Source organism: Apium graveolens, chromosome 8, assembly GCF_009905375.1.
Source record: "Apium graveolens cultivar Ventura chromosome 8, ASM990537v1, whole genome shotgun sequence".
NCBI classification, from domain to species: domain Eukaryota; kingdom Viridiplantae; phylum Streptophyta; class Magnoliopsida; order Apiales; family Apiaceae; genus Apium; species Apium graveolens.
Genome location: NC_133654.1, coordinates 224608165 through 224621017, shown reverse-complemented (window position 1 = coordinate 224621017; position 12853 = coordinate 224608165). Strand labels below are relative to the sequence as shown.

General features: G+C 39.1%; 1 protein-coding gene and 2 non-coding genes across 3 annotated transcripts; all 3 read right to left on the bottom strand.

Annotated features, from left to right (window-relative positions):
- Positions 1-226: 226 nt before the first annotated feature.
- LOC141680378 (uncharacterized) lies at positions 227-952 on the bottom strand. Its single transcript, XM_074486622.1, has one exon. It carries the CDS (start codon positions 950-952, stop codon positions 227-229), a length of 726 nt encoding a protein of 241 aa, XP_074342723.1.
- A 3266-nt stretch (positions 953-4218) lies between these two features.
- On the bottom strand, positions 4219-4325 carry LOC141682019 (small nucleolar RNA R71). The gene has a single exon (XR_012559423.1). It is a non-coding gene; the product is annotated as a small nucleolar RNA R71 (small nucleolar RNA).
- A 6576-nt stretch (positions 4326-10901) lies between these two features.
- On the bottom strand, positions 10902-11008 carry LOC141682101 (small nucleolar RNA R71). The gene has a single exon (XR_012559503.1). It is a non-coding gene; the product is annotated as a small nucleolar RNA R71 (small nucleolar RNA).
- Between the last annotated feature and the right edge of the window lie 1845 nt (positions 11009-12853).

The window sequence follows — 12853 nt, the reverse complement described above, 5'->3', positions numbered from 1 at the left end:
TACGGTTGTTGCTTCCAGAACCCCTAAAACCTTGCTTCCTTCTAAACCTGATGTTACTGAACATCCCAGCTAAGTTGGCCATAGTAGGATCTTCCATACTTTGCAGCTCCTCAGTGGTGTAGTAATCACTTGGACTCCCAAAGAGGTTTCCATCATCCATCTCAGCCTCAAAGAGTGTTTCAGCTTTAGACTTAGGCTTTTCAGCAATAATGTCAAGCTCTTTGATTCAACTGGCTACAAAAGCAATTGTCTTGAGTAGTTCAGTATTCTTGCTATCAACTGTTCCTCCACCATAGATAATTTTCCTTTGTTCCTGCTCCATTTCATGAGTTTTCAGCTTACCATACAACTTCTCAAGTGTCATGGTTTCGAAGTCAACACGCTCATGAACAGATGAAGCCTTGTTCTCTAGATGGTGAGGTAAAACAAGCATAAACTTCCTGTTGACTTCTCTCTGAGGATAAGTCTTGCCATGAATACTTAATTCGTTTAACATCTTGTTCAGTCTTTCAAAGACTTGAGTAATACTTTCTCCAGACAAGGACTTAAAGGCCTCATATTGTGAAGTCAAGATATCCAATCGATTCTGCCTGACATCTTCAGTTCCTTCCATAAGCAGTTCTATGGTTTCCCATATATGCTTTGCACTCTCACAGACCATAATTTGGTGACTCATATCATCATCCATCGAATCTACCAAAATAAGCTGCAGGCCTTCATCCAGAGCTATCAGTTCTTTGTCACGTGCACTCCATTCAGCTTTAGGACATGACATTCTAATTTTAGGCAACTCCGGATGATCCTTCATTGGCACATGTCTTCCTTTTCTCAATACTCTCATATACTCTGGATTCGATGCCCGAATATATAATAGCATTTTCTTTGTCCATAGATTATATCTCGATTTATCAAACTGAGGAACCTTGATATTACTAACTTTCTGAGAATTCATCTTTTCAGATCTGAGAAAAATTTACAATAAACCGTCTCAAAATACGATAACCCAGTCAGTCAAAAATACCAAATTAGTCAAGTCAAAACCAACAAACCCAAATCAGATCTACACAACGAAAGCACTCCCAGACTTCGTACAACCAAAATTAACAACAAAACTTGCTAATCTAACGGATTAGATCTGTATATCGATCAACAAGCTCTGATACCAATTGTTAGGTCCAAATATACATACAGAGGGGGGGGGTGAATGTATGTTTTTCATTTTTCGTTAATTAATTAATTACAGCGGAAAATAAACCTCGAAAAAGATTTAAACAAACACTAATAGATTCATGGAATAATCCTTTTTATTAAGAAATTAAACCGTAAAGGTTTGCTTACAACTCCGAATATAAATAATTCGAAGTAACAAATATAGAGAGAACCAAAATAATAGCAATCAAATTGGGATTCTATCTATCACTCTAAAAATTCAAAACTTCTAACAAAAGATATCAAATACAATCAAGAGAGTTTTAAATAATGAGTGTTAGAAGTTTGTAAGGCTTTAACGGTGTGAAATAAATTTTGCAGCACTTCTCTCCTTAATTTCAATAAATGAAATCAACCCACTCTCCAAGAAAAATTCTGCAGAGTTTTAATGGTATTTTGTTGAGAAGTGTTGTTTTCCAATCTCCTGAAAATTGGTTTTGTAGTGGTAGAATTGTAGGAGAGATAAAGAAATACGTGGCTGCCTTTTATCCATACATTTGAATTACACAGCTTGTATTGCGATCAAAGCAGTAGAATTACACTTGAAATAATTTCTGTGGCGACTAAGTGTGTGAGTAAAAGCTGTGTGGCGACAACAGGAAGGAGAGAGAGAATGAGTCGTAATACAAAATAAAAACAGGCGTCTTTTCCTTGGTCTTAATCGCCTATGGCGACCTTTGTCTGTGGCGACAACATAACAATACTCCCTGTTGTTAACCTATGCTTGTGCAAAATAAAACAAACACATTATTTTAGTTTGCTAAACTGCATCACATGCAGTTGCAGGAGATTTGCGCAGAAAAGAAGGAAAGATGCCAGGAGAAGGAGGTGTGCGCCATGCACAGGAAGAAACAGAAGAGGTTGGCGCGTGCGCTTCACGCGCATTGTCCGCACCTGGAGTTCGCCTGACACATGGATTCAAATACTGCCTGATAAGTGGATTTTATATCCACTTGGAATGCTTTATTACAAGCTTAAATTGGTGTTTTGAACTCAAGTTATTGGTATTTTGATGTGTTTTTGTGTTATTGCATTTCAGGTATCAGTTATATGAAGAAAAGAGCTTTTAAAGGAAATATGATGAAAAGTGATCAGAATTGGAAGCCAATACCACTGTCAAGTTGTAGATAATCTCAATAGCTTCGCTTGGGCAGTTGAATCGCCTAATTCTGACGAGTAGAACTCAAGTTATGGTCAAAACAAGATTCATCAGAATATTTTCCCAGTCAGTAGCTGAGCGCCCGCTCAGCAGAGCTGAGCACCCGCTCAGCAGAGCTGAGCGCCGGCTCAGAGAGCTGAGCGCCCGCTCAGAGAGCTGAGCGCCAGCTCAGAGAGCTGAGTGCCCGCTCAGGAGAGCTGAGCGGCCGCTCAGGGCGCAGCTGGTCGCTGATTTCACTGAAAAAACCTTTTTTGAGTGGAATTTAACGATTTTAAGGGTCCTGGTCCACTAGGGGCGTATATATACTTAAAAAAAAGGGTTTTCATTATCCGGGAAGATTGGGATACCAAGGAGAAGACCTAGAAGCACAGAACAACTCCGAAAAAGAAGATCTTGTTTTCAACTTGTGATTCTTTGAATTAGTTGTAACTTTGGATGCTCGTTTTCATTCTTGTTGAACCTAGATCTCGTTTATTAGTACTTTAATTATTATTCAGTTTATTAAGACCTTGTTTATACCATGCTTTCATTGGAACCCATGGTGACGATGAGTTCGATTATGGGCTAATCGTTGTCATGGGGTTCTAGCGGATTTACTTATGAATTTCAATAATTAATTTGTTTCAATATCTTGGTGTGTGGTGATTGTATGATATCCTAGTATTGGTTGTGCTTATTCGTCTTATATGCGTAGATAACATATAAGATAGCGTGTTAATCTCCATTGAAGCGACAGTGAATATAGAGGTTTAGAACTTGCCATGCTAGCATAGGTTCATGTATGTGTATGCATGATTCGTAGGTAACTCTAACCATTTTACTTGCCCTATGTAATCAAGATAGATAACTTATGCTTAAACCGTTATGTTGTCAAATTCTATAGATATATAGGGTCTCAATATAATTGGTGCCTATTCAGCTTCTATCTCTTTTGTGGATATCTGGTAGAATGGTACTCGTGCAACGAAAGTTGGCGTTTATCAGTTTCGTGTTATCAGATTAGTGTCCTCACCATCACATGCTAAGGTTAAGAACGAAAAGGCTATTGAATGAAGTAGTAATGAAGTTAGAATCCCATGTTTGTCATATATATTAATTTAACCTCAATTCTCTTAGTTAATGTTATTTAGTATAATCTCTTAGTTTAATAAAAACCCAATTTGTTATTTGTCTTAGCATTGAGCGATAACCATACATTGTTGCATAGGTGCATAAATTGAACTTAACCTAAACCAGTCTCTGTGGGAACGAATCTGATTTATATCTTATACTACTTGCGAACGCGTATACTTGCGTGAATATTAGCGCGTGTTTTCGCCCTAATAAGTTTTTGGCGCCACTGCCGGGGACTCGGTATTAATTTTTAGTTTATGTGCTTATCATCAGTGGTCGTTAAAGTTCACTGACTCGGATTCTTTTACTTTCACGGTTTATTTGTTTGTGTTTCAGGTACTCATTACAATGGGAGATCCAGCAACACGAACGAAAGCCTTGATGGATTTTTCTCAACCCAAGATCAATGACATTCAATCTAGCATTGTCCGGCCAGCTATCACAACTAATACCTTTGAGATCAAGCCTGGCATAATTCAATGGGTGCAGAATTCAATCCAGTTTGGGGGTTCTTCAACGGAAGATCCCAATATGCACATTAGGGATTTATTGAGATCTGCGACACCTTCAAGTTCAACGGTGTTTCTGAAGATGCTGTGAAGCTGAGACTGTTCCCATTCTCTCTGAGGGACAAGGCTAAGAGGTGGTTACACTCTCTACCAGCTGGTTCGATTACTACTTGGGAAGATCTTGCTCAGAAGTTTCTTACTAAATTCTTCCCTATGGCGAAGACAACTGCACTCAGGAACGCTATTACTCAATTTGCGCAGCAAACGGGAGAATCGCTATGTGAAGCTTGGGAGCGCTACAAGGAGATGCTTAGGAAGTGTCCTCATCATGGAATTCCTAATTGGATTATCATCACTTATTTTTACAATGGGTTGGGAGCACAGTCCAGACCCATGCTCGATGCAGCATCAGGTGGAGCATTATGGGCAAAGAGCTATGAGGAAGCTTATGATCTAATTGAACTGATGGCTGCTAATGAATATCAGTATCCAACCTAGAGATATCCACAGGGAAAGGTAGCAGGAGTTCTTGAAGTGGATACAGCTACGGCTATCACTGCTCAACTAAAGGCGTTGTCTATGAAGATCGATTCTCTGGCTAACTATGATGTTAAACAGATAAATAGTGTTTGTGAGCTATATGTCGGTCCGCATGTGATGGGGCAATACGCTATAACTAGTGACTCAGCTCAGTTTGTGAGCAACTTTCAGAGATCGCATCAACCAGTTCTAGACATTTATCATCCTGACAACTGGAATCATCCTAACTTCAGCTGGAGCAACAATCAGAATGCGATGCAACAGCCGTTCCAACAGTTTGGAAATAAGCTATTCAACCCTCCTGGTTTTCAGCAACAACTCCAACTTCAACAACAAACTCATGATACAGGTCTATCTTCAAATGAAAAATCGAAATTGGAGAAGTTGAGGCTTATGTGCAAAAATCAGGCGCTTATATGCCAAAGCAAGGCTGTTTCTAGCAAGACTCTGGAGAACCAAATAGGTCAAATTGCTAATGCCTTATTGAATCGACCACCAGGAACGCTTCCTAGTGATACAGAAACAAATCCAGGCAAGAGGGAAGTTGAAGAACAGGTGAACGCCATCACCTTAAGGTCTGGAAAGGTCGCAAGCCCCCAAGTTCAGCAAGACGAAGAGTCTGAAAAGTCTCAAGTTCCAGAATCTGAAGTTTTGGCTGAAGAAGATGTGCAGAAAGAAGTAGAGGTGGAACCAAGGAAGACTACTGTGGAACACACTCCTCCTGAGGGTAATACAGGGGAGAAACAGATCTATCCTCCACCTCCTTTTCCTAAGAGGCTGCAGAAGAAAAAGCTAGATAAGCAATTTGAGAAGTTTTTGGAGGTGTTCAAGAAACTTCATATCAACATACCTTTCGTTGAAACTCTTGAACAGATACCTAGATATGTAAGGTTTATGAAAGGTATTCTCTCTCGGAAAGTGAAGCTCGATGACTTAGAGACTATTGCTCTAACGGAGGAATGCAGTGTTGTGCTGTAACAGAAGTTGCCTCCGAAGCTTAAAGATCTTGGAAGCTTCACTATTCCTTGCACCATCGGAAACTTGTCGTTCGAAAAGTGTTTATGTGATTTAGGAGCTAGCATCAATCTGATGCCCTTATCTATCTTTAAGAAGCTTGGTCTGCCTGATCCAAAACCAACATACATGTCATTGTAACTAGCTAACCGTTTCATCGCTTATCTACGAGGTATAGTGGAGGATGTCTTGGTCAAGGTGGATAAACTCTTCTTCCCTGCTGACTTTGTAATTCTTGATTTCGAGGAAGATAAGAAGATTCACATCATCTTGGGAAGACCATTCTTGGCTACAGGCCGAACTATGATCGATGTGCAAAAAGGAGAGCTTTCGATGAAGGTATACGATCAAAAGGTCACTTTTAATGTGTTCAAGGAAATAAAGTTACCCACGGCTAAAGAGGAGTGCTTTAAAGTAGAGCAACTGCAGGTTTTGAATGCACCTCCGTGGAAGAGGAAGTTAGATATGCCATTCGATTCTCTTGGGTTAGCAGAGCTGAAATTTTCTCAAGACCATCTAGAGCCATCTATTGAAGATGTTTCCACACTTGAGCTTCACCCACTACCAGATCACTTGAGTTATTCATTCTTAGGTGCACCCCCTGATAAGGGGTTGGGATATATCTTTGATGTTGAAGAGGGTAGCCGAACGGATCTTCCAGTGCCTACAGAGGGTTCTTCTCATACGCTACAGGTAGTTGATAGGACTGGTGTTGGTGATGAGCAGTATAGGCGAGTGACTAGGCGTATGGAGGCCATGCACGACATTCACCATCATTTTGCTGAAGATTTGACACACGCTTTCAGTACTATTTTCTGAGACACTAGTGGCGTGGTTGATTGGCCACCTGATCCTCCACCCGAAGAGGGTGATCTTTCCGACGACTAGGTATGCCAGAAATCCTTATTATTACCTTCAATGAGGACATTGAAAATTTTAAGTTTGGGGGTGATAATGTAAGGATTAGTAGTGTGTGTGTCCATATAGATTCATGTTGCATGTTTAGTTGTAGTTCATTCATATTTTTGCATGATTGTTCATTTAGGACATATTTGTTTATTTTTATGTGATTTCATATAGTTGCATTTGTATGCATATTTAGCATGATCCCTTCAGATGAACTATGATATTTGATAAGTTGATGTTGATTTGAGTGTGGTGATGACGAATAGAGGGATGTTTAAGTCCTAATGAATTGATTTGCATGCCAGAAACAAATATTTTCACAAAGTCTTATAGGGTTGCTTTTGATCTAGATCATAATCATACTTGTTTGTTGTTGAGATTTAATCACTTGGTTATATTTAGAATTTGTGATATTCTCATAGTGACGTAAAAACACTGATTCTTTTTATCAGGAGAAAAACTTGGATTTCATTGCTAGTTGTTGTAAGGCTAGATGTCAAATGGCTAGTAGCCGACTCATATTTTTATGAGTAGTCTAGGGTTGAATGAGATGGAGTGAAACGCACTCATTCAGAAATTATTGAAAAAAAAAGAAAAGAGAAAAAAAAAGAAAGAAAAAAGTATGTGTTTATGCATAATTGATCAAGAGTGAGCTCTTTAATACTCGAGTTATTAAGTTCTAGGGGACTTTGTGCCTAGTGACCTAAGGATTTTATAGTCTGGGATCCACTAACCTAACGCTCGCTACATGGGTATTATTGTATAAGTCTTTTGGGACCTCATTCATTGCACGGTCAAATAAGCATCTGTGTTATGTGTTCAATAATAGTGTGAATCCTTGTATAACTCTAGTAGAAAGGAGGTGTTGTGAGTCATAATGTGTTTATTGTCTATTCTGTTTATAAACTTTTGATTGTTTCGATGATAGATAAGTTATGCTTATTGATCTAGTATCGAGAGTATATCTGTTAAGCATCCATACACACACGTTTCTGGTTTGTGAGTTGGTTTGTGGGATTTATTCGAGCTCTGTTTAAAGTCATTGCATTCTTAGAGGCATTGGCTTATTCATTTGGTTATGGTTATTCTGAGGGGATCGATTGTATTATCATTTAGTTGCATTCACGTAGTTGCATTCATGCATTAGGTTTATTTTGTAGTTTTGAGTCTGTTTATGCTTGAGGACAAGCATCGATTCAAGTTTGCGGGTGGGGTTGAGAAAAATCCATCAAGGCTTTCGTTCGTGCTGCTGGAACCATGATAATGTAAGGATTAGTAGTGTGTGTCCATATAGATTCATATAGATTCATGTTGCATGTTTAGTTGTAGTTCATTCATATTTTTGCATGATTCTTCATTTAGGACATATTTGTTTGTTTTTATGTGATTTCATATAGTTGCATTTGCATGCATATTTAACATGATCCCTTAAGATGAACTATGATATTTGATAAGTTGATGTTGATTTGAGTGTGGTGATGACGAATAGAGGGATGTTTAAGTCCTAATGAATTGATTTGCATGCCAGAAACAAATATTTTCACAAAGTCTTATAGGGTTGCTTTTGATCTAGATCATGATCATACTTGTTTGTTGTTGAGATTTAATCACTTGGTTATATTTAGAATTTGTGATATTCTCGTAGTGACGTAAAAACACTGATTCTTTTTATCTGGAAAAAAACTTGGATTTCATTGCTAGTTGTTGTAAGGCTAGGTGTCAAATGGCTAGTAGCCGGCTCATATTTTTATGAGTAGTCTAGGGTTGAATGAGATGGAGTGAAACACACTCATTAAGAAATTATTGAAAAAAAAAGAAAGAGAAAAAAAAAGAAAGAAAAAAGTACGTGTTTATGCATAATTGATCAAGAGTGAGCTCTTTAATACTCGAGTTATTAAGTTCTAGGGGACTTTGTGCCTAGTGACCTAAGGATTTTATAGTCTGGGATCCACTAACCTAACGCTCGCTACATGGGTATTATTGTATAAGTCTTTTGGGACCTCATTCATTGCACGGTCAAATAAGCATCTGTGTTATGTGTTCAATAATAGTATGAATCCTTGTATAACTCTAGTAGAAAGGAGGTGTTGTGAGTCATAATGCATTTATTGACTATTCTGATTATAAACTTTTTATTGTTTCGATGATAGATAAGTTATGCTTATTGATCTAGTATCGAGAGTATATCTGTTAAGCATCCACACACGCATGTTTCTGGTTTGTGAGTTGGTTTGTGGGATTTATTCGAGCTCTGTTTAAAGTCATTGCATTCTTAGAGGCATTGGCTTATTCATTTGGTTATGGTTATTCTGAGGGGATCGATTGTATTATCATTTAGTTGCATTCACGTAGTTACATTCATGCATTAGGTTTATTTTGTAGTTTTGAGTCTGTTTATGCTTGGGGACAAGCATCGATTCAAATTTGGGGGTGTGATAAGTGGATTTTATATCCACTTGGAATGCTTTATTACAAGCTTAAATTGGTGTTTTGGACTCAAGTTGTTGGTATTTTGATGTGTTTTTGTGTTATTGCATTTCAGGTATCAGTTATATGAAGAAAAGAGCTTTTAAAGGAAATATGATGAAAAGTGATCAGAATTGGAAGCCAAGGCCATTTTCAAGTTGTAGAGAATCTCAATAGCTTCGCGTGGGCAGTTGAATCGCCTAATTCTGACGAGTAGAACTCAAGTTATGGTCAAAACAAGATTCATCAGAATATTATCCCTGTCAGTAGCTGAGCGCCCGCTCAGCAGAGCTGAGAGCCCGCTCAGAGAGCTGAGCGCCCGCTCAGGAGAGCTGGGCGGCCGCTCAGGGTGCGGTTGGTCGCTGATTTCGCTGAAAAAACCTTTTTTTAGTGGAATTTGACGATTTTAAGGGTCCTGGTCCACTAGGGGCGTATATATACTTTAAAAAAAGGGTTTTCATCATCCGGGAAGATTGGAATACCAAGGAGAAGACCTAGAAGCACAGAACAACTCCGAAAAAGAAGATCTTGTTTTCAACTTGTGATTCTTTGAATTAGTTGTAACTTTGGATGCTCGTTTTCGTTCTTATTGAACCTAGATCTCGTTTATTCGTACTTTAATTATTATTCAGTTTATTAAGACCTTGTTTATACCATGCTTTCATTGGAACCCATGGTGACGATGAGTTCGATTATGGGCTAATCGTTGTCATGCGGTTCTAGCGGATTGACTTATGAATTTCAATAATTAATTTGTTTCGATATCCTGGTCTGTGGTGATTATATGATATCCTAGTATTGGTTGTGCTTATTCGTCTTATGTGCGTAGCTAACATATAAGATAGCGTGTTAATCTCCATTAAAGCGACAGTGAATATAGAGGTTTAAAACTTGCCATGCTAGCATAGGTTCATGTATGTGTATGCATGATAAGTAGGTAACTCTAACCGTTTTACTTGCCCTATGTAATCAAGATAGATAACTTATGCTTAAACCGTTATGTTTTCAAATTCTATAGACATATAGGGTCTCAATATAATTGGTGCCTATTCAGCTTCTATCTCTTTTGTGGATGTCTGGTAGAATGGTACTCGTGCAATGAAAGTTGGCGTTTATCAGTTTCGTGTTATCTGATTAGTGTCCTCACCATCACATGCTAAGGTTAAGAACGAAAAGGCTATTGAATGAAGTAGTAATAAAGTTAGAATCCCATGTTTGTCATATATATTAATTTAACCTCAATTCTCTTAGTTAATGTTATTTAGTATAATCTCTTAGTTTAATAAAAACCCAATTTATTATTTGTCTTAGCACTGAGCGATAACCATACATTGTTGCATAGGTGCATAAATTGAACTTAACCTAAACCAGTCTATGTGGGAACGAATCTGATTTATATCTTATACTACTTGCGAACGCGTATACTTGCATGAATATTAGCTTGTGTTTTCGCCCTAACAAGTTTTTGGCGCCGCTGCCGGGAACTCGGTGTTAATTTTTAGTTTATGTGCTTATCATCAGTGGTCGTTAAAGTTCACTGACTCGGATTCTTTTAGTTTCACGGTTTATTTTTTTCTGTTTCAGGTACTCATTACAATGGGAGATCCATCAACCCGAACGAAAGCCTTGATGGATTTTTCTCAACCCAAGATCAATGACATTCAATCTAGCATTGTCCGGCCAGCTATCACAACTAATACCTTTGAGATCAAGCCTGGCATAATTCAATGGGTGCAGAATTCAATCCAGTTTGGGGGTTCTTCAACGGAAGATCCCAATATGCACATTAGGGATTTCATTGAGATCTACGACACCTTCAAGTTCAACGGTGTTCTGAAGATGCTGTGAAGCTGAGACTGTTCCCATTCTCTCTGAGGGACAAGGCTAAGAGCTGGTTACACTCTCTACCAGCTGGTTCGATTACTACTTGGGAAGATCTTGCTCAGAAGTTTCTTACTAAATTATTCCCTATGGCGAAGACAACTACACTCAGGAACGCTATTACTCAATTTATGCTGCAAACGGGAGAATCGCTATGTGAATCTTGGGAGCGCTACAAGGAGATGCTTAGGAAGTGTCCTCATCATGGAATTCCTGATTGGATGATCATCACTTATTTTTACATGGGTTGGGAGCACAGTCCAGACCCATGCTCGATGCAGCATCAGGTGGAGCATTATGGGCAAAGAGCTATGAGGAAGCTTATGATCTAATTGAACTGATGGCAGCTAATGAATATCAGTATCCAACCCAGAGATATCCACAGGGAAAGGTAGCAGGAGTTCTTGAAGTGGATACAGCTACGGCTATCACTGCTCAACTAAAGGCATTGTCTATGAAGATCGATTCTCTGGCTAACTATGGTGTTAAACAGATAAATAGTGTTTGTGAGCTATGTATCGGTCCGCATGTGACGGAGCAATGCGCTATATCTAGTGACTCAGCTCAGTTTGTGAGCAACTTTCAGAGATCGCAACAACCAATTCTAGACACTTATCATCCTGACAACTGGAATCATCCTAACTTCAGCTGGAGCAACAATCAGAATGCGATGCAACAGCCGTTCCCGCAGTTTGGAAATAAGCTATTCAACCCTCATGGTTTTCAGCAACAACTCCAACTTCAACAACAAACTCATGATGCAGGTCTATCTTCAAATGAAAAATCGGAATTGGAGGAGTTGAGGCTTATGTGCAAAAATCAGGCTCTTATATGCCAAGCCAGACTGTTTCTATCAAGACTCTGGAGAACTAAATAGGTCAAATTGCTAATGCCTTATTGAATTGACCACCAGGAACGCTTCCTAGTGATACAGAAACAAATCCATGCAAGAGGGAAGTTGAAGAACAGGTGAACGCCATCACCTTAAGGTCTGGAAAGGTCGCAAGCCCCCAAGTTCAGCAAGACGAAGAGTCTGAAAAGTCTCAAGTTCCAGAATCTGAAGTTTTGGCTGAAGAAGATGTGCAGAAAGAAGTAGAGGTGGAACCAAGGAAGACTACTGTGGAATACACTCCGCCTGAGGGTAATACAGGGGAGAAACCGATCTATCCTCCACCTCCTTTTCCTAAGAGGCTGCAGAAGAAAAAGCTGGATAAGCAATTTGAGAAGTTTTTGGAGGTGTTCAAGAAAATTCATATCAACATACCTTTCGCTGAAGCTCTTAAATAGATACCTAGATATGTGAGGTTTATGAAAGGTATTCTCTCTCAGAAAGTGAAGCTCGATGACTTAGAGATCGTTGCTCTAACGGAGGAATGCAGTGCTGTGCTGCAACAGAAGTTGTCTCCGAAGCTTAAAGATCCTGGAAGCTTCACTATTCCTTGCACGATCGGAAACTTGTCGTTCGACAAGTGTTTATGTGATTTAGGAGCTAGCATCAATCTGATGCCCTTATCTATCTTCAAGAAGCTTGGTCTGCCTGATCCGAAACCAACATACATGTCATTGCAACTAGCTGACCGTTCCATCGCTTATCCACGAGGTATAGTGGAGGATGTCTTGGTCAAGATGGATAAACTCTTCTTCCCTGCTGACTTTGTAATTCTTGATTTCAAGGAAGATAAGAAGATTCCCATCATCTTGGGAAGACCATTCTTGGCTACAGGACGAACTATGATCGATGTGCAAAAAGGAGAGCTTTCGATGAAGGTTTACGATCAAAAGGTCACTTTTAATGTGTTCAAGGAAATAAAGTTACCCACGGCTAAAGAGGAGTGCTTTAAAGTAGAGCAACTGCAGGTTTTGAATGCACCTCCGTGGAAGAGGAAGTTAGATATGCCATTCGATTCTCTTGGGTTAGCAGAGCTGAAATTTTCTCAAGACCATCTCGAGCCATCTATTGAAGATGTTTCCACACCTGAGTTTCACCCACTACCAGATCACTTGAGTTATTCATTCTTAGGTGCACCCCCTGACAAGGGGTTGGGATATATCTTTG

Excerpts from the sequence above, each read along its gene's own strand:
- LOC141680378 (XM_074486622.1), bottom strand. The coding sequence starts at position 952 with ATGAATTCTCAGAAAGTTAGTAATATCAAGGTTCCTCAGTTTGATAAA.